Source organism: Oculina patagonica, chromosome 10, assembly GCF_052425735.1.
Source record: "Oculina patagonica isolate OP01 chromosome 10, crgOcupat, whole genome shotgun sequence".
Taxonomy (NCBI): Eukaryota; Metazoa; Cnidaria; class Anthozoa; order Scleractinia; family Oculinidae; genus Oculina; species Oculina patagonica.
This window is the reverse complement of record NC_135767.1, coordinates 18,912,015-18,934,374: the sequence shown is the minus strand read 5'-3', so window position 1 is coordinate 18,934,374 and position 22,360 is coordinate 18,912,015. Positions and strand designations below refer to the sequence as shown.

Here is a 22,360-nt window from a genome sequence, read left to right as displayed (position 1 = left end):
TGGGCTTGCTCTTGAAATTATCTTGTTATCACATTTGTCTCTCACAACCCACGCCAAGTCGGTAATACTCATTTTAAATTCATACCTTTGTTCAAATTTATCATTTGAATGAAAATAAAACATTGTATTCGATCGAAATACTGCGACCTCGTGGCTTAAAGAAATAAAAAAAACGAAAAAATAGAGGGCTGTGGACAGTCTTTTGAGAATTTTGGGGCCTTAAAGTTTTTTTATTTATTTATTTTATATAAAGAAATTTGCACGATTCTCTCAGATTCAACATTAAAGATTTATACCACGTGAAAAATCTAGACTACTACGTCTTTACTATCAAGTAAACATTTTGTAGACCTGTAATGTATTTGACAACTTTCCCTTGTACATCTCAGCCAAGCAGAGAAAAGGAACCGAAACTGAACTGGGTTCCTTGATAGATGTCTTGGATAGTGCTTATTTAATTGCACAAATTTTTAAACTTCATGTATGTATTCAATATAAATAAGAGAAAGTCTTTAAATGACGTAGATAATAATTTAATTCAATCTCGTGACTTCCAAATGTTCGACACTAACATGAATAGAAGACTTAATCACATTAAAATTCTACGTTTTTATTTTGCGAATGCCGATCGTCGCAAAACTTATCGATGTATTGAGAGTTGGCGTTTAGAAGCAAAACTTCTAAACGTTTAGAAGAAAAACTTCTGAAGTTTCACGGAGAGTCGCACGATTCTCTTAGCTAAAAGTTCTTCACCTCAGCTGTAACTTATTCATGGCGGTGTAAAAATTGACGTCTCCGCGAAGTAAACTAGCGTGACGTTAAAAAAAAAACAAATCTGCTTCATGGTAAATGGCAGTGCCTCGAAGCACTTGCGAGAATTAAATAACTACGAAGAAAGATTATGTCGTCCCTCGTGGTTAAACTGAATTTTAGAACTTCTACATGTAAAACATGTAAATAAACATTGTACGTTTGTAAAAACCCAGTCAAAACAGTGCGAGGCAGAGCGGACCAATCATAACTCCTGACGTCACAATAAACCTGTCACCTCCCTCCCTCGTCACGCCCCCCTCGCTCCCATTTCAAGGTCCACTAGTTTATGATTTACTATTCGGTTGTAATATTTGAGCGGCAAAAACTACAGAGCGCTTTTGTATTTTCCGTACGGAAATTTCAAAGCGAATCTGTAATCTGATCCCGTCTGAATCTTCTCCAGTCCGAGGAGATATATTGTGCTACGTTTGAAACGTTTCTACGGCGAAGCTGTAGAACTGTTGAGCGAAGAAGGACATCTTCAGTCGTGCTTGTTTGTTCGAAGAATCTGCAACGTGGTCGTAAGAGCCCCTGCAGAGTTCAACGCAGATAGTCATGGCGGCCATCGACGAGAAAAGCAAGCCTATGAAGGTCGCAGACTGGGTTATAATAGCCATATATTTCCTTGCTTGTATCATCGTGGGACTATGGGTAAGTGATAAATCGCTGCGTTCTTCTAGAAGGCATTTTGAAGAGCCATATTTACTTGCGTCGCTTTGCAAACCCGTCCTCTCTTTAAAGCGCGTCAATTATTTGAAATATATCTGCCAGCGTGGATTATGCTAATCTCTGAATTCTACGAGGTTTTGACTGGGAAACTCGCTCGTATTTGCCTTTTGCAGCTAAACATCATTCAATTCGATTATGAAAATCTCTTGGCAACGCGCGGATTGGAGGCGCGCAGTGGCGAAATGAAAATATTTTGGCGATGCATGTCAAAGCGGTTTTATGTTTCTTTGTCACGTCGAAATACTTTAACAATTATTTTAAGTGCCTTTATAATGATTTTTTATAATTTATTGGCGCTATTTTGAAACGTGCTACACAAGTCTTTAACTAATAAAAATGCGTCACCTTTAGTGTGAATCGTTAATTAATTGCAAAACACATCACGCTAGATATTATAGTGGCCTTGATTTTACAGCCTTCTAAAAACCTGATATCACTAATGGCTTGACTTGTGTTATCAGGGTATATCTATGCCTGTCTGAGCCTGATTGAACCATTTGAGAGATTATGATTAATTGTGTAAATATATTTCAGGCTTATAGACAGATGATTCATTCTGTTTTATATACAGATCTAGATTTGCCTTATATTCTGACTGTATCTCTGTAAAATATATTTCTGTACTTTTTATAAAGAAATTGCTGCATTACAGTGTACAAGCTGTTGCTAAATTTAGTTCCCAAATTGTAAGTGTCCATCTGAAGCCGATCTAAACCCCAAGCAATGCCACGTGGAAAATATTGTCTGTTGTAAAGGTTGAAAGCCCCTCCCACACAAGAAGCCCTTGTTTGAATTTTAGTTATTCCTACTATGCATTTTTTAGCAATTAAAATGCTTCAGCTGTTTTTGCTGTAGAATACAATAAATAAATATTGTGTGGTTCCAGAAAATATCCATACCCCCACCACGGAGGGTATTTCACGTAAGACCCCCACCTCTCTGGAATTTCCGTTTTTGTTAAGAAAAATAACCCCCCCACCCTTCCGGAATTTCCAAAAGTATATTGCGTACCCCCCAGCCCCTCTGGAAAAAAAGATAAATTGTACAATGCTCTAAATTTTAGGCCACCTCTCTTGTAAACAGTTACAGTGTATAACTGATCGATCGGAAGATATGTTAGAACGATACATACGTTACATGTACTGCTGAAGACAAAATAAGAAATTTCCTCAAAAGTAAACAAACAAAATATCTGGTAGTCACTTGTCAAATTACCTTGTTGTATAACCATCCATCCCTTTTCATTCCAATCGCTTTAGAAAAACGCTATTAAAATGTATCAGAACACGGATTTGAAGTGTTGATATAAACCATAAACATTCACCGTAAACGTGATAGCAAAATCGCTAATGCTTGCTGAGAAAGCAAAATTTAACAGGAAAATTACAAACAAATAGCCAGAAATAACAAAACCATGTTAATCTCGAGTTTCTGACATCATTACACTATTTTCATCGCTAATAAACATGAAATTTTTCACAAACAAGGACGATTTTCCTTCGATCGAACGTGAAACAAGCAATACTTGACACCAGTGCATTTCGGTCAAACCACGTGACAAGTTTCAGGGGACTGGTAACAAGTAATGGTGGCCGCATCCACGAACGAACATGGAGGATTTCAGTGAAATTATTTGCTTTCAGTGTGCTTTCAGGAGAAAGAAAACCCGTTTTAAATGTAAAGCGATTGTGAATCAAGAACCCAGGGTGCTATTTTTGCTATGTAAAACATTTGTAGAGTAGGTAAGAAGCGATGTTTGAAACTAGTTTGCACTGCATCAAACTTGACTGTCTGGAAACGTAATTTCACTGGCAACCCCCCTCCTCTTCGGAATTTCCTGGGCCCTTGACCCCCCCACCCCTCTGGAATTTCCAATTCCCTCCGTGGTGGGGGTATGGATATTTTCTGGAACCACACATTTAGCTTTATATATATGACTAGTGCTTGTTAAGATATCATGCACACTGTTATTGGCTAACAGTCTTGGTCAGATTATCCTGTGATACCCAAGAGTATTATGAGGAAATTTATGTTAGTACCTTTGCTGGCTGGCAAAACAGATGCAAAAGTACAGCAAAGAAAGCCATTATAATTAATATATACATTAAACTTCTTGTTAACCCTTGCTAGTTTGGGACCACTAGAAGAATATAGCCCCTGGACGTTATTCCTCCTAGCCAGTAACGCAACAAAAATCCCTTTGGGTTTGTGGTAACTTGCTATGATTTATTGAATGAATTTTTTTTCAGTCCAAGTTCAGGAAGCAAAGGGGAAAGAGTGAAACTGCTGAAACATACTTCTTGGCAGGACGATCAATGATGTGGTGGGCGGTGAGTTATTTAGTGAATTCACGAAACTTTGCTATACTTATATTCCTTATTCAAACTGTTATTTTAAGACTTTAATTGGGGGAAGGAAGATGCAGTGTCTTAGGGAAGACGCTGCTCTGCACTGCACCCTCTTTCCAATCAAAATGGGACATTGTAAGGGCAAAGATGCAAGCACCTCGACTGCTACATCTGCTCACTTGTGTACATGTGGCAGCACTTTTCAGGCTAGAATAGTTCTCATCAGCCACCTTCAGACTCACCGCATCCAATCAAATAACAACTAAAGTCATTGTGATCTTTGTTGCTGAAAGATGAACGCCACACTGTGCAGGGCAGATCCATGACTTTTTTGGGGAGGGGGTGCACCACTTAAGAGCGGCGTAACTGACTTTTTTGCAGAATATTGATCAGTTGTAAACAATTATTGGATGAGGTTTTTGTGATATCCGGAATAATCAAGGTCGAGGTAAGTGTTGAGACCTTGATTATTCCGAATATCACATAAACCGAATCTAATAATTGTTTTGTTATACATTGTTTTCTGGAACAGGAAGTAATGACAAATGATTTCAACCTGTTTCAAAACATGTGCTAATTCCGGCTGGTCGTCCTACTAAATCGTGGAATAGTTCCTTCCTAATTTTTGTTAGTCATTTAGTGATTTCCGAGACTTAATTGTCAGCAATTTTTGAACTTTGGTCAAACTATTTCTCGTTTGAAGAAGTGAATCGACGAACTATGAATTACCTTCGCCGCCAGATGCCTGACACATTCGTCTTGGGAATTATGCATTGCGAGCGCAACCTACAGATTAGTGTATAATCTGCTAGCAGATTATTCACTAATCTGTAGGTTGCGCGGGGTGGCGCGAATTCCCAGAATTAGCTGTAGGCTTTTAGCCAATGAGAAGACAGCTAGTGACTACAATGTATAATAATATTAGAAATCTGCAGGTCATCTCAGGAGGGGTGCACCCCTGCACTTGCCCCTGCTATAAACATATGTCACACTCGTACATATACGCAGCTACTAACAGTTGAATTAAGCTGCTTATCATGCCTTGATTTATAGGTTGGACCAAGTCTTTTTGCCAGTAACATTGGAAGTGAGCACTTTGTTGGGTTGGCTGGATCTGGAGCGGCTACAGGGATTGGTGTAGTGTCCTATGAGTGGCAGGTGAGTTGGAATAAATGAATTACATTGAATGTTTTACTATACTAAGGAACACTGAAACAGGGAAACTTCCAGGAGATTTTATTCAAGCTTCGTGATACTGCATATGTCCAACTCAGGGAAGTTGCAATCCTTTTGGTTGAGTACAGATTATACATTTGGAGTTTTTCTTAAAGGCACTTGCAAGGATCTATACAGCCAAACCTCTTTAATGTGGACACCAAATAGGTATCTGTATTACTACAGAGGTAGAGTTTGTAAATTTTGATTGAGTTGCTGATCTTGTTGTTAATTTTTATAGGCTTGCTGGATTCTACTCCTCCTAGGCTGGGTTTTTCTGCCAATTTATCTGAGATCAAGGGTGAGTTTGCTTGTTTATATATCCATCTTAGGGTGGAGAAGAATTTTGCTGAATTGTTAATAAGTAAACAGTATATTAATTTATTGTTCTTCCAACTAAGTTATGATTAATTTTACAGTACCACTCAATTAAGTAAGTTACCAACATCTTGTGAAGCGTGAGGCATGTCCCTTGTCTCTCCATGCACCCACTGGAATATGAATGGATGCTTTAGAGGGGGAGGGGGGGGGGGGGAGGGAGACTCGAGGGACAGGGATGCTTGTCGGAAAGTTTGAATTAAACCCTTAATGGAGACCAGTCTGGGCGTGGCTCAAGCTTTTTCAATCCCTGAAGAAGACAACTATTGATGCTGATTGGTCTTGATGGCCAGCTCAATATGACAGCATTTTAAATTCCTTGACATGCAACCCTTTAATGAGACCATGATGGCTAAAAATATTGGCAATTTTAGTCCTGAACACCCTAAGTGAGACCAAAATATGTCGTTTAAACCCCTAAGTGAGACGATGAGCATCTAGTCCCTTTTCTATGGAAATTCCCCACCCCCTCCCCCCTTCTCCCTGCCCAGGGATGGGCCCAAACGTAAGTACATGTTGTGAACAGCTGCATTGTTGAGCCAATTGTACCATCATCATTGATTATTCTATCCATCCTATTGACAAATCATTTTGCAACTTACAAATGTTTTATTGTGCATTTTGTACCTCTAGGTCTTTACAATGCCTGAATTCTTGCAAAAAAGATTTCAGAGCCAATGGATCAGGACATACTTGACTGTTGTGGCCTTGTTTTCCTACGTGTTCACAAAGTTCTCGGTAGGTTGAGTTTTTTAATAATTTAATGTACATGCAGTTTATTTTTTTTAAGATACAGGGCCCCTATGGAGACCAACCTTAGAGCTGAATGGGCCACCCTGTGTAAATAAAGTTTTACTTTACTTTATTATTCCGGCCCTATCCCCCACCAGGGGGCAAGAAACTAAGAGACTTACTTTATTATACTGTACAAAAGTATCAAGAACAAAATTTGACAAATATGACATTCTTTGAACATTGTTTCTTTCCAGAAAATATCCATCACCCCCCACACACAGAGGGTTTTTTTTAATTCGAACCCTCCAGGTGTCAAGAAATTTCAGTTTTAAAAAAGCTTCATACATTCTTTTTAAAATTTTTGTCTTTTAAGACCTCCCTTCCCTCAGAATTTCCAATGACTCTCCCAAGAAAGGGTACCGTAGTGCCATGGGCGTTGATTAAATTTTAGGGGTCCTGAGGGGGGCGTTTAATAGATACGAGGCATTTATTAGAGAGGAGCGTTTATTTCGATTTTACTGTAACAACGTCAACAAAACAAAAAGATGCGTATTTTGCTCGTGGAATGGAATTTTGCTTGTGGGACGTGCGGTGGCTTAATGGTTAGAGCGCTCGACTCCGGATCGAGCGGTCCAAGTTCGAATCCCAGCCGGGGTCCCTTGTGTTGTGTTCTTGGGCAAGACACTTAACTCTCATAGTGCCTCTCTCCACCCAGGTGTATAAATGGGTACCAGCGACATAATGCTGGGGGGGGGAACCCTGCAATGGACTAGCATCCCATTCAGGGGGGAGTAGAAATATTCCTAGCCGCTTAATGCTACGGAAACCGGGATAAGCTCCGGGAGTGTGGGCCGCTTGGCTTTTGGCTTCTCCATTTGAGAGTGGGTGTTTATTAGATCATTTACAGTATGGATATTTTCTGGAACCATGCATTCCAGTCATGGATTCCTCACAAGTAGTTTCTTTTTTTCTTTTTTTTTTTTCATATTTATACATAGGTTGATATCTATGCTGGCAGTTTGTTTCTGTATGAAGCTGTAGGTTGGAACATTTACGCCTCTGCTGCTTGTGTTTTGGCCATCACAGCAGTCTATACTGTCTTGGGTAAGCTCAAAATATATATTTCTTGTTATACCAACCCTCCAAGTTTACTTTTTTTCTTAGTGGCCATTTGGCCACCAACTACTCAAGTTTTGGTCACCAGTGAAAAATTTTACTCCCCAAATTAAGCTGATGCTTTCAATCATTCCTCTCAATTTTAATCGCCAGGCTGGCGACCTTGGTTCAAATTTAGTCGTCAGCTCCAAAATTTTAGTCGCCATGGCGACTAAAATGGTCTTAACTTGGAGGGTTGTTATACTGCTACATGTGAGAGCCTTGCATGGTGGCCTAACATTTTAGTGACCTGAAATCAGGATTACACCGTCTGGGTTCAAATTGTAACTGGGATCATTGTGTTCTGTCCCTGGGAATAAACTTTAATCTCCTAGTCACTTCATACAATGGAAGCCGGCCGGGAGATACATGTAAGTACCGGCCTTATGGGCCACTAGGCTTCAACTAGTCTTGAACTTGAACCCCTGTTAACAAACACATTAATTTGCACTTTGATATCATTGATGGGGATTCACTGTACTGACACACTGTGTTATATCGGCAGGTGGTTTGACGGCTGTTATCTTCACTGATGTCTTGCAGTGTACAATCATGATCCTTGGTGCCATAACGCTGGCAATTTTAAGTGAGCATGTTCAACAGTTTGCATTTGTAAATTTTAAAAACAGGGTTCCCTATACCTCTCTGTGAAATGGAATCACGTAGAAAAAAATGGCTTTTCACATGTCGCGAATAATTCTAAACTAAGATGTTTTCATGTTCACGCATAAATCATGGCGATCCTTGTTTAGACTGTTATGCTCGGAAGGTGTAAGACCAGATATTGTGCGTGTCATGATCACACGTGCGACACAATAGCTGACAAAAGTCCCAATCCCAACCACAGAGCTAAAACAAAGATATATGTTCACTAGAACGACCTAAAAAATCAGAAATAAAGTCAGGAAAAAGAAGATGATTCACAATTCACGTTTAATTCAACTCTTCATTCACAGCCATGTTTAGGCTAAAAATTGCGTTCATACGCATGTAAAAAGATCTTAAAATTGGGAATCACAAATCATGAAAAAATAAAAGCCCAAATCAGGTTTCATGGCAAAAACATATGTTGACTGACTATTTTTCAGTGGTATTGGAATGGTATTGTATCTTATCTTATCAGTGTGAACGAACCATTATTGAGTGAACATGAAACTTGCATGAATCCAAACTGTACCCAACAATTTACCTTTTTGGATCCAACCTATACATTTAAACAAAACTTATTTTACCAGGCTAAAGATTTGACTAAGTCTGGGGGATGTGCTAAAACTATAGTCTACAGTCGAATCTCGATAACTCGAACCTTCAAGGGAAATCGAAAAAGGTTCAAGATATCGGGAGTTCGAGCTATCGCAAGTAAAATTAGTAAGAAAATGACCTGAAGGGGAATCAAAAAGGATCGAGTTAGCGGGAGTTCGAGTTACTGAGGGTTTGATTTATCAGGATTCAACTGTATTGTTTCTTACCCTTGGAAATCAAAAGCTAATAAAATTAATCTGTATTTTTTCAGGTTTTATAGAAGTTGGCGGATACAATGGTCTTTGGGAAAAATATGGAGACTCCATGGGTCAACCTTGGACGACCACACATGCAGCAATGACAACAATGGCCCCTAACGGCACAAATTTCACAACAGCTGCCACGACACTTGCCAGTACTGTTGCACTTGCCAGTACTGTTGCATCTAACATGTCGACTGTTATGCCCACAAATGGCTCAGACTTGACCGCCTGCTATAAGTTGACTGAATACTGGGCAAACATGTTCCGACCAATTGATGACCCAGACTACCCCTGGTTGGGTTTGTGGACTACCTTGCCAATCATGGGAGTTTGGTATTGGTGCACAGATCAGGTACATTTGTCACACAATAATGAGTCACTCTGTCACACAATCATGTGTCACTCATTGTCACACAATCATGTGTCACTCAGTGTCACACAATCATGTGTCACTCTGTGTCACACAATCATGTCACTCAGTGTCACACAATAATGAGTCACTCTGTGTCACACAATCATGTGTCACTCAGTGTCACACAATGGTGTTGGTGGGGTTTAGCCTGTGTTCGTACTGTAGATGTAACTGTAGGCTTGACTGTTTCAAAGCTGATTAACACTGATCCAAAATTGAAAGTTGATAGTAACAAGGCTGTGCTCTAAGAAAAATTACAAGGAGCCCAAAGGTTCCAAACTATGAGATCCTGGGTGCCCAGCATAAAACTTATACAACCCTTCAAGTTAAGACCATTTTAGTCGCCATGGCGACTAAAATTTTGGAGCTGGCGACTAAATTGAAACCAAAGTCACCAGCTGGCGACTAAAATTGAGAAGAAGGATTGAAAGCGTGAGCTTAATTTAGCGACTAAAATTTTTCACTGGCGACCACACCTGAGCAGTCGGTGGCCAAATGGCCACTAAGGAAAAAATAAACTTGGAGGGTTGTTATATGAAAGAAATAAGATTATCTGGTTGCCCAAAGACAAAAGTTAGTCGCCTGAGGCACCCAGGCACCCTTAGAGCACAGCCCTGAGTAAGGTTCAGAAGTTGATAGTAATGTTTATATCATGTCACAAGCATGCAGGGTTAAAAATTAGCGCTCCCCCACTTGCCCAGGCGATTGTGCAAACTGTTGAGTGAATACAAATCACGGATCATTTGCCCCATTTGGCGAGTGGGTTTTCAATGTACATGTACATGTATCATTCAAAATAAGAGCAACTTTTACTTTTCACTTTAAAATTATCACTGATTCATCCACCGAGCCACAAAACATGGCAAGATCCATGGCTATTTCCTGCCTCTTTTTCTGTACAATTTCGACACTTTGCTTGCAAACTACAGGAATTTGGGAATACATACATGTATCAATAAAACTGCGTGTCAACTTTTGAAGAAAGTGTGCTCACGTTTCTATTGTAGAGTCAGGTCTATTTTAGGTGTTTTTCATTCAAAAAAATTAATAGCAGTCTGTATTGTGATCAACCACCACAGTGGCACAGTGATCAAAAATTTAGATACTGGGTGAGTGAAAACCAATCTGGGCGAGTGCAATTTGAAGGTCACTCGCCCAGATGGCGAGTGCTCCAAAATTTTTCCAAACCTGAGCATGTGACAAAGAAAATATCGGAGTCCTTGATGGGAATCAAACTCATGATTTCCCAAACTAGCTATAGGCTGCCCCACTTTTAGAACCCTATTGTAATGTCATTTTTTGTACATTTCAGGTGATTGTCCAACGTGTCCTTGGAGCCAAGAGCAACATTCATGCCAAAGCGGGTTCAATCTTCGCTGGATTTTTGAAGATCCTGCCAATTTTCATCATGGTGATGCCAGGGATGATAAGTCGAGTTCTGTATCCTAACTCTATTGCGTGTTCAGACCCTGAGAGCTGTTTGGCTGCCTGTGATAACAAGTGGGGCTGTTTCAACAATGCGTATCCCAAGTACGTTTACGACATTTTCGCATGATTCAGTATTTCATTATACAGTCAACTCTCTCTAAGACGGACACCGTCGGGACCGGCCCCAACTGCCCGTCTTATAGAGGTGTCCGCCTTATAGAGAGTCGAGGTAACGTGACACCAGAAATTTTGAGACGATAAAGCTTAACGGCTATGCTCAACGAATACACGTCTGTTTTATAGTCGCTTACGTTAGCAAAACCTATAAAGTGGAACAAAAATAATAATTATCAGAGATTCGACTTGTTTGTTGATACTGTAAGTAGAAAACTAAATCTACAAGTTTAAGCAGAGAAGTAATGCGTTTTAGCAGATTGTTTTTGGTAAATTTGGTATTCTGAAGGTGCTGACCAGCTATGCTTTATGTCGATTACAAGTTTTGAAGTATTATTCACGAAAAAAAAAACTTTAAGTGCCTGTCCGTTGGCGGTTTCAAAGTGTCCGTTGTCCGTATTAGAGAGGTGTCCGTCTTACAGAGAGTTTTCTTACAGTAAAATGATTGAAAAACGGCAGGGACCATAATCAGGTGTCCGTCTTATGGAGGTGTTCGTCTTATAGAGGTGTCCGTTAAGAGTGAGTTGACTGTACTACGAGCGCAAGCAGTCTCTAAAGTTTTGCAGAGTCAGTCGAGTGTGAAGTGAAAAGTCCCAAGAGTGTGACAGTTGAAATAATAATTAAAGGGCTCGGTGCAAAAAGAGCGGTTGTGATTTTTGGCTGAAAATTCACACCGGCAAAAACTACTCCAAATTTCACAGTAGGTTTGTTTACATTCACAAAACATCCTCTGTTTTTCAAAAAATCGCGAAATTTAATACCCACGAAAAAAGCTTCTCGCGAAAGATAATGACGCAAACTTTAACACCCTTCTATATAATTCGTTATGAATATTCAACGTTGCCGTCAGTTTACTACTAAATTACCTTGGTACTGTCGTCAAACTAGCTCTACTTTGTTGCAAAGAAACATGTCAAACTGTTTTAATTTAAAGTTTTGTTTAGTTATATGGTTTTGTTCAGTGTCATTGGAATTTGTTGCGGTGGAAAATTAAAATCAGTTGGACCAATTATTTTGAGACTTACTGTTTGTTAATGTAGACCAGTATTTTGACAATTTTCACAAAATTTAGTTCCTGTAATTGTATTTTTTGGCCAAATCGCGAAATTTAAGTCCCGCAAAATGTGGCCGTTCCATTTTCGCAAAATTACACTGTAAGTGCCCCCGAAAATAAGTAACAATAAGGTAATTTCTCAATGAATTAATTAATTATTGATTAGACAAAAATCCATTAACCCACACATAAATAATAATAAAAATACAGGAGTTTCAAGCATAGTCATTTCTACCGCATTCAACCAATTTATTGTAAAGGGGTCTAAAATTAAAGGCTAGGAAGGTCTCCCTCTCCCTGGAGTCCCTGCTCCCCGTGGTCAGACCCTGGGAAACAGTTTGAGGCTAGCAGTGGCTGATGTAGGGGAGAGGCCCAGGGGACCCGGGGCCCCTCTCGTGGGCTTTCTTTTCGCAACTGCTTAATTAGTTGTGTCCATAACTGCGAGGATCATCTCTTTATTCACTTATAAATTAAAGCAGTAAAGTTGAAAAACAGGTAATTGTGATATATTTATAAGAGATTGAAGTTTGTATAAAAGAAAGTCTTGGCGAGGAGTCGATTTGTTTTGTAGTTAGTACCGTAGTACAATGAAATACAATGTTTGTAAGTCTTATCTGTTTTAATCGCTTTCTGCATTGGGTTTACTTCTGTGTTTACTGCTCAGTTTTACAGTAAAATGTCTGTTTTGGGAAACTGTCGGTAACCTGTCGGTGGGCTGTAGGTGGCCTGTCGGTAGTCTGTTGGTAACCTGTCGGCCGACAGTTGACTGACAGTCGGTTAGCGGGAGCTGTTCTTCACAATTACCGAAAAACGTACCGACATGAACACTGCATGAAGGTGGCAGAGGGTTGAGAATTATTTGTGTAGACAAAGCTTGATGGTGAATTTTGAGCAATTGACATTATCGTGCATATAAGGCCTAGGTAAAGTCTGTGTCGGAGCCAAGTGGCCCATATAGTCGGAGCTTATCCCGGTTTCCGTAGCATTAAGCAACTAGGAGTATTGCTACTTCCCCCTGGATGGGATGCTTGTCCATCGTAGGGGTACCCCCAGCAGTAAATTCGCTGGTACCTATTTATACACCTGGGTGGAGAGAGGCACTATGAGAGTAAAGTGTCTTGCCCGAAAACACAATGCAGCGCCCCCGGCCAGGCATCGAACCCACGCCGTTTTACTCGGGGTCGAGTGCGCTAACCAATAGGCCACCGTGCCTCCCACATCTAAACCACACACAGCTTGAGCTCTAATATATATTTTTTGTTTTGAAGACTGGTTCTAAATGTTCTTCCAACTGGATTGGTCGGTCTGATGATGGCCGTGATGATGGCAGCCCTGATGTCATCACTTTCATCAGCTTTCAACAGCAGTGCCACGATTTTTACTGTTGATGTTTGGCTGCGTTTCAGACCCAGGGTAAGCAGACACACTTTGAACTATGGTAGTTATAATTGTGCCTCATAATCAACTCTCTTTATTTGTTCTATAAACTGGTAGGCGTAATTGCATAGTGGATGGAAATTTGCATTTCAAAAATCTTTGATTTTCTATTTGGACAGAAAACTGTGACTGAAATTTTTTGGTTTTAAGCATTCTCTATCAATGTAAAATACAAACCAAGCCCCACAGAGGTGGCTTGTGTAGAGATACATATAGAGATAGAGATGTTTGGTTAATGACAGAAAGATACTGAAGCCAAGAGCATTGCTATGGTTACATCATAATATGAGCCATAGTTGAATCTTTGAGGAAGGTCACCACTGATGCCAAGTTTCAAAAATAATTTATATCACTCTAAGCATCAACAACCTACTGTAGTAAATGCAGGGCTGCAAATAACAGTCGGTCATCGGACATAGGCCTACCAAAATTTGCTCATTTCCGCGAAATCCTAAGTGTGGTTGTCTGGAGAAGTGTTTTGATCGTAAATCATTTTACAGCAACAATGAATAAAATTCCAACTTTTGGTTTTGGTGATGTCCGAGTCTCTGTTAGCTCAGTTGGTTAGAGCATCCAACCGGTATCTGGGAGGCCATGGGTTTGATTCCTGTCTAGGGCTCAGATTTTTTTCTTTGTCCCACGCTTGTCAGTCATTGTTGAACAATATACTGTATTATTTTATTCACCTCGTTATTTATCACTGAGCTCAAAATTTACCATCTTTTTTATTTTAATATCACTCTCATATTAATTTTTTCAGAGATATCCTTGATTTTGTGATTTGTCTTTTGTGGAACTGTTTTATGACATTGATCATCATTTACTTCATTTGCATAACACAACTACTGTACTCGACCATCTCTAAAACTAAAGAAGATTATTTCATAATCGAAAATGCCATAATTCTTCTTTGTTTCTAGAAGGCTTTCAAATAAGCGGCAGTTGATTTTTACTTCAAAGGCACTTTAAACTTTACCTCCCGGGAGGGGGGAGGGGGGGGGGGTACTCAAAAAATTTTTTTGCGGGGAGGCTCCGCCCCAGGTTCTAACCCCTTACCCTTTTATATACCATTTTTGACAGAAATTGTACCCCATTCGTATACCTTTAACTGAAAAAAGGTACCCCTTTCATATACCTAAGAGACATGGTGTGGACTTAAAATTGGACGTTTTCTTGTCTTATTTTTTTGTAGCGCTTAATAAATTAAAATAATACAGCCATAAACTTGCGTCTGTTCGAAATATTTTAATTAAAGGCCTTTTAAAATAGCCAAATGACAGATTTCCATACCCTTTCATATACTTAAACTGGTGAAATCCCTACCCTTTTATATACCTGAAGCCAGAAAAAGGTACCCCTTTCGGGTGGAGCCTCCCCGTATAGGCCATTATAGGGAGTACCCCCCCCCCCGGGGCTTTATCTGTGTTTCATTGTTCACAGTGCATTCCTTTGCTCACTTTGCTGTAGGCCACAGAGAGGGAAAAGGTCATCGTTGGTCGTGTCGTTGTTTTTATCCTTGTTGGTGTCAGTTTACTTTGGTTGCCGATTATACAAGGTAATTACAATTTTGACGCTTGAAAGATCGTCTCAGTTACATGTATTGTACATGTACACCATTGAGGCAGTAGCGAAAAAAAAAGCCTGAAAAGTTCAAAGAATCCTAGCTTCTTACAGCAAGGCGCCCAAAAGTGTGACCACTTTTAATTTATTCACATTCTTTCGTGCAGATTTAATCCAATCAAAAGCCGTGGATAGCATGCAGTTGACTTCTGATTGGATTAAATCTGCACGAAAGAATGCAAATAAATTAAGAGTGGTCACACTTTTGGGCGCCTTGCTGTAATGCTACAGAAACCAACATAGGCTCTGGTCTGATGAGCTACTTGGCTAGACAGCAAGTTTACCATTGAGCTAGTTTACTGTACAAATGTTGTTGTTTTTTTCAATGCGATCTTTCATTTCCAGGCGCTGCCGGTCAACAGCTCTTTGTTTACATTCAGACGATCCAGTCCTACCTTGCCCCACCCATCACTATGGTCTTTGGGTTGGGTATCCTGTGGACTGGTCTGACCGCTGCTGGTGCCTTGTCAGGTCTGGTGATCGGCTTTATCATGGGAATGGCTAAGTTTATTGCTGGAAATGTATGGCAAACCCCAGAGTGTGGCAAAGTTGACGATCGTCCTGGATTTGCCAAAATGCACTTCATGTTTTATGGTGAGAAATTTTATTATTATTGCGGTTTTCAGTGAAATGCGAACTCTGAAATTTAATCCGCAACCAACGGCTTACGCTTTTTGCTGCCGTCAATCATCTTAGCGGACCTCTTGGGAAACAGATGTTTACTTCAACCGGGTCAAAAGGTCACGTCCGTCAGTTGTGATTGGTAGATTTTGATCCATTTTGTTTGTTTGTTTTTACATGGTTCGTTGGCTGTTGCCATAATTATGATTGATGGCAGTGAAAAACGCAATCGTTTATTGGATTTTGAATTTCAGAGTTTGCATTTCACTGAAAACCGCAATAAACATTGCAGTGTACTATAAAGTGGACTTCAGTTACAAATAGGCTAGTTTCGTACAGTCGAAGCTCTCGTAAGCGGAAACCTTCGGGACGCGAAAAAAGTGTCCGTAACTGGAGCTTTTCGCTTACGAGAATGGTTCTCGTAAGCGGCCACTAGAGATGTAGGGGATAGATGGCCGCTTACGGGAGCTTGCCCAGCTAACAATATCCGGACGGACGTGGATGACGACAAAACAAACGCTGAAGTATGGTTCTGTAAATGCTGTGAAATCATTGTGACGAACGGCGGTGTGAAGTTGATTGATAAAAACAAACTACAAAGGTTGTTAAAAGGATTTTCTTTGGGATGTCCGCTTACGGGAGCTTAAAAACAAAGTCTAAGTCGTAATTTCGAAAGTGTCCGCGGCCGCTTACGGGAATGTCCGCTTACGAGAATGTAAAAATACAGAGTTTGTATGGGAGCGTAAAACGGGGTTTCACACAAAGCGTCCGTAAGTAGAGCTTTCCGCTTACGAGAGTGTCTGTTAAGAGAGCTTCGACTGTATTTTGAAAGCTCTAGTGATCCCAGGCAAAGGAGTGATGTCGAGGTTGAAGGGAAAAATTACAACAAAAGGAAAATTAAAATGATATAATTTACCGCTGATGTAATATCATTGACTGAAGACTGGTAGAAGTATTTCAGGTCAATTGGATTTCAGAAGGCAATGTTTCTTTTTTTTTTTTATTTTGCATTGTTTGTTCAGGGAAATTTGATTTTTACCAGGGAATAGTCAGGGAATTTTGAGAATTGATGTCTGCAGCAACCGTGATTAAAAGGGCTAGGTCACGGCATTTTTTGGAAATTTCTATTTATCTTCGTTACTTAAAGGCTCTAAACTTTATATTGGCGGAGCAAAAGTCTTTCATTGGCAAATCACGGCCACATAACAAACAAGGATGATTTTCGAGCATTATAAATGACACTTTCATACAATTTGAGATAAACTTGAAAAATGTTGGGCCAACGCCGGTTTTTCAAGTTTCAGTACCCGAATGCAATCCGTTTTAATCTTCGCAAATTTTGCCCATCCATTCCCTTTTTGGCCTTTCTGTGTCTGTTTGGAGTTCTTCTACAGTTTAAAGCTGTTATCGTTATATATTTTAGTTCATTATATGAACAATTGGTCAGTGCCGAAATTTCCTAAAATTGCGTGACATAGCCCCTTTAATTCCAGACCTCAGGAATGAAGAGTTTTTAATTTATGTATTGTCTCTTCCTTTCTCTTCTCAGCTATTATCATTTTTGGCGTGAGTGGGTTTGTCATGGTAGTAGTGAGCTTGTTCACAAAGAAAATTCCACGAGACGAACTCGGTGGACTGACATGGTCTACTATCAATGAACCACCTATTTCACACGGATCCATTGGCGAGGAAGAAGAGGCTGAAAAGGCCGAAAATGGACGAGTGGCAAGAAACACAGAAGCCATCGAGCTTTTGGAAAAGAATGGTAAGGTTCAGTGTTTTCATTTGAGGGTCGACTTTCTCAGCCAATCAGAAGTAAAACCAAAACCAATCGTGACTCGCTCGCACACGTTTTCCCGCTTTGAGTTTTGCCTGATTGGTTCACTGGATTGTCTGTGTCCTTTGTGATTGTCCAGAGTAACATCAGCTATTTACCTTGCTTTTGGTTTTACGACACTAAATTGAAACTGCTCTAATCAGAAGTTCAACCAAAACCAATAGTGACCCACTCGCACGCATTTTCCCGTGCTTCACACCGGTTAGACGTATTTGCTTCGAGTTTTGAGTGGTTCACTAAATTCAGGGTTCGTGCGGGTCATGGAAAACCTGGAAAGTCATGGAATTTTAGTATTTCAGTTTTCAGGTCTGGTTTTCAAGTGTGGGTCATGAAAAGTCATAGAAAATAGTATATATTGTACAAAATATACTAGTTTTTTGTGAGAAAAAGGGTAAAAAGCGGCGTACCCGAAATCAAGATAAATTTTGAAATTTTCCGAAAAACTGGTCAAATTTAGGTCATGGTCAATGGTCAAACTTTGAAAGTCACGGAAAAGGTCATGAAAAATTATGGAATTTCAAAGCTTGAAACAGTACGAAACCTGCAAATTGCCCGTGCCCTTTGTGATTGGTCAGAGTAATATGCCACTTCCGAGTTACTCTTTGCCTCTGTTTCAAAACGAGTCTACGTGCGAAACCATTCAAATTAAAATGAGTTTGATTTGCATGAAAATGGACCTGTAGGCGAAACTTATTTTAATATGAATGATTTCGCACGTAGACTCGTTGTAAAACAGAGGCAAAGGATAACTCGGAAATGGCCTGTTACTTTGGTTTTGGTTCTAGGACGCTTAATCAAATGTCGCTCTTTTCAAATGTAGGCGAAGTCAGTCCAACCACACGTCTGGAGACATCATTCGATGCAGCAGAAGCCGCAAAATCGGAAGACAAACATGCCACGTCAGCGTCCCCAGGAGTGAAAGAGGAGTCGGATGCCCTGGAGGCAATAACACATGACAAGGTCAAGCTGACTGTTGTGCAGTTCGCTGAGGAAGAGCCTGTGCTCAAATGGTTTTTACGAATCATGAGCATAATGCTGATTGTCTGTCTGGTGTTCTTGTGGGTTTACTATCGCTAGGTGACGTGTACTGTATATATATCAGTGATTCTTACATGCAGTACTTTATATAAAGTAATTTGTCTAAAGCTATTCTTGTAGCGCACGGAGGAAGCATATTTTACGAGTTATAAGCTTAAACACTTGCTTGGCTAAACCGAATAGAAGATGTAGTTATTTCTTGTAGGTGCTTAGAAAAATGACTTAAAAGTGCTCCATCTTACATATTGCTAAAAAGTAAAGTAGGAGTTCATTAATTCACTCGTGTTTTGACCCATCCATAAAAATATATCAAATCCTGTAATAAGTTTATAATAAGTTGGCATAAGTAGTGCATAAAACAGATAAAAAAAATTAGTGGATAAAACACGAAAAATTTTAGAAGTTTAAAAAGGGTAGTGACATTATGTGACATCAAAGCTTGAATTTAGCGTTGCTGTTTTGTGATATATTAAGACTGGGTTGAAATCTAGGTGTGTCAGGTTTCGAGAAAGAAATAAAAACGGTGAAAAAAAAATCCTCAAAGCAAGCGAGGCGGCAATCAACAGCTCGCACGTGACGTCTGCTTCGGAAATCGGTCCCACACAAGATCTGTGCTCAACTTGCTCCATGGTTTTGTTGCTCATTCAGGGATTGTTAAATTTATCGTCATTTTGTATCCCTTTTTAGCGCTGACAAAGCTATTAAGGCAGAAGTGAATTTGTGCCATTTTAAGTAGTTTATCATCACCTTTCCAGGGGAGAGAGAATTTTTTTAGGTGTAGTTTTGCATTTTTGTTTCACATTGCTCTGTGTTTGCGTTGCTTGAAGGATTGTTAATTTTATTGTCATTTTGTATCCCTATATTATGCTGACAAAGCGAGTTAGCAGTGAATTTGTGCTATTTCAAGTAGTTCATCATGCTGCTATTCCAAAACGTTTAGTGTAGTTTTCGGTGAGTCATTTTATTTTCGTTAAACTTTGTTTTACTTGTCTGAATATGCGAGAGAAGAGAAGAGAAAAGTGATAGCAAGAGTTAAAAGCCTTGTTGTGGTTTTCAAAGTGCAGCTTGCAGTGACTAATTTTGCCTTTCTAGGCACGAAAGAAACATTCCTTAAGGCTTAAGGAGTGCATGTGACACGGTGTATCAACATTGTCTTAGTTGACGGTAACTGAGCAAGTTTCTTAATTTTTTTTAACGGGTGTAATGCAAGATCTCCTTACTCCATCTTTTCATTCATTTTCTGCAATCTTCTTGAGGTCTTACGCGTCTTTCATTGTTGTGATCTGCCTTACATTGCAATGAAATCGTAGCGTTTTCCTAAGGCTTTGTAAGTGGCTCAGAAAACACGTGCAAAGTGTTCTAACCAATCGGAATTAAGGTGCTGTCGACATAGCCAATCATGTTCAAGACACCAACCAATCGTCATTAAGCTTAGACGCACTTGCTACTGCAAGTTTCCCGCGCTTTTTGCATCGGTTACAAGATTTCCTGCGCTTGTAGCGGTTGCAAAATTCTCCGCGCTTGTAGCGGTTACAGGTTTTCCCGCGCTTGCACCGGTTACAAGATTCCCGTGCTTGTGTTGGTTACAGGTTTTCCCGCGCTTGTAGCGGTTAGTTTCAAATGGTAATTGATTGGTTTATTATGATATTTGTGGAAGAATTGATTGGTTCTATGATTCCTGTGGTTTTGTTTTTGTGCAGTCAATACAAAGCAGTTTTCGCCAATTGAAAATTGAAGCACAACCAAACAAATAAAATGCAAAAAGAAAAGATTGCATTGTAAAAATAAGTAAGAGGCTCTAATGAAAGGAAATTAAGCTAGGATGCCTTGACTTTTAGAGTTAAATTTGTATAGACATTTATGTTTGGGTAAATAATTAGTTAAGTGCAGTTGTTCGAGTTTGGTAGTTTGCAGTAGTTATTATTTACGCGTAATATATCCATATTTTAAATAATGCAGAATACCGCTTGTTCTAATGGTCTATGATATTGCATAATTTTATTTCAAGATCAGAAAGATCTCTTCTGAGTCTTCTCTGAATCTTGTAAGATGCTTTAATGATATATATTTCAAATGTTTAAATAATGTAAACGAGGTCGCTAATTGCATTAAACAATATGCTAGTTAAGTGGGTGTAGTTTGGGTAAAAGCGAGATTGTGTAAAAGGTTGAAAAATATTTCTTTTCAAACAAGCTTGCCTGCCCAACAAAACAGTACAAAAATGTGGCCTGTAGTTGAATCTTATTTATGCTGGGCATAGTGTTTACACTAAGACAAATGCTTTTAAAACGTATCCTTTATAAGCTTCTTCAGTTGAACCTTTTGTTAAAAGCCATACAGAGAGGTTTTAATAAGAATTAAGTTTTTGGATGCGTTCACTGTCGGGACGAAAACTCCTAGCTGTTGTAGAGGGATGCATGGCCGAAGAGGATCGACTGTCGTTAAGTTTCAGTGTTCTAGAAATCTATTTTAAGTAAACAGGCTGGTTGGTATGAGTACAGCGATTTCACGGCGGCAATATTGGTGTTATTTAAAGGAGTGATGTCACGGAGATTTCGCCGTGACGCCGTGGTGGGCAACTTATCGGTAACCCATTAAAAAAAACTTTCTTTGAACATCTAAAGGAAGATACAACCTAAACTTGCGGATAGAAATCAAGTTACGGCTATAAATATCGATTTTTTGAAGACGCGCGGAAACAAATTGATAAGATAAGCTTTAACTTTTCAAGTTGCAATCCGTTTCCATCCGAGTCATCCGCAGCCAAAAGATGCTCGTTAACAGTTTCAGTGCTCTAATATAGCGATTTTTAATAGAAATGGACTATTATTTTTAGGTTTCCTACGACACAAACATAAAAATTTTGGCTGTTCGAAAATCTGATTTAATCCGTGTCAAAGCGCCTTTGACAAGATTTTTTTTTACTCCTTCATAAGAAATGATCAGAAAAGCACCTATTTCCTAAACACAAATAAAGTGGAAACCCGATTTTTTGAACCTCTGATAACTCGAACCAAAAGTACCGCCTCCTTACTCAGTCGAACACTGTAATTTTACCCGCGATTTCTCGACGTACCTGATTTCTCGAACAAATTTTCGTTTACCTTGAAGGTTTGAAAAATTGTGTTTTCACCGTTATTGAATTGTGTGCAAACACCAATATGGCAACCGTGAAATCGCGTTAACATGATGTATGGAGCATAAGTTTGCGATCCAGTGTAAACGGGAGTACTCGGGTATCTGTTAAGCCTGGTTTTCACTAGCGACGCAAGCACAAGCGCAAACATAACAGCTCTTATTTCTCCGTGAAATGGTTTCGACTCAAGCAAAAGCACAAGCGCATTGCATTTTGATCCTTGTTCTTGAGCTTGCGACAAGCACAAGCACAACGATCAAAATTTGTCCTTTTGCGTGATCGCGCTTGTGCTTGCGTCGCTAGTGAAACCAGGCTCAAGTGTAAACGCAGTCTTAATTAATCATGGTGTAACAAATACTGTTAATCTTATGTAAGAGGATAAATAAAGTTGAATACAACAAAGGGAATGTACCCAGATACGTACTGTACTTTGAATTGTCTGTGTATATCTTATGCAGTGACTGTCCTGATTCTGTCAATGAAGACACTATATAGGAACTTAAGTAAAGGTGAAGTCTGATACTTGCGGCGATTATCCCGGCTTCCGTAGCATCATAAAGCGACTAGGAGTATTTCTACTCCCCCTGGATGGGATGCTACAGTAGTTCATCGCAGGGTTACCCCCAAAATTAATTCGCAGGTACCCACTTATGCATCAGGTGGAGAGAGGCACTACAGTAAACACCCGCGCGTAAAAACCTACAATTTTCTAAGTTTGGCAAAAT

At 39.6% G+C, this 22,360-nt stretch overlaps 1 protein-coding gene across 1 annotated transcript; it reads left to right on the top strand.

Annotated features, from left to right (window-relative positions):
- Positions 1–1,097: 1,097 nt before the first annotated feature.
- LOC144629009 (sodium/mannose cotransporter SLC5A10-like) lies at positions 1,098–22,063 on the top strand. Its single transcript, XM_078487154.1, has 14 exons — positions 1,098–1,464; positions 3,792–3,872; positions 4,944–5,048; positions 5,347–5,406; positions 6,117–6,221; positions 7,217–7,322; positions 7,879–7,959; positions 8,887–9,230; positions 10,603–10,820; positions 13,215–13,359; positions 14,851–14,938; positions 15,349–15,597; positions 17,174–17,389; positions 18,282–22,063. Exons 1-14 carry the CDS (start codon positions 1,369–1,371, stop codon positions 18,536–18,538), a joined length of 2,151 nt encoding a protein of 716 aa, XP_078343280.1. The 5' UTR covers positions 1,098–1,368; the 3' UTR covers positions 18,539–22,063.
- The last annotated feature ends 297 nt before the right edge of the window (positions 22,064–22,360 follow it).

Bases quoted from the DNA above. Each gene is read 5' to 3' on its own strand.
- LOC144629009 (XM_078487154.1), top strand. From the start codon at position 1,369: ATGGCGGCCATCGACGAGAAAAGCAAGCCTATGAAGGTCGCAGACTGG. The intron at 5,049-5,346 runs GTGAGTTGGAAT...TAATTTTTATAG, and splicing joins TAGTGTCCTATGAGTGGCAG to GCTTGCTGGATTCTACTCCT. The intron at 7,323-7,878 runs GTAAGCTCAAAA...TTATATCGGCAG, and splicing joins AGCAGTCTATACTGTCTTGG to GTGGTTTGACGGCTGTTATC.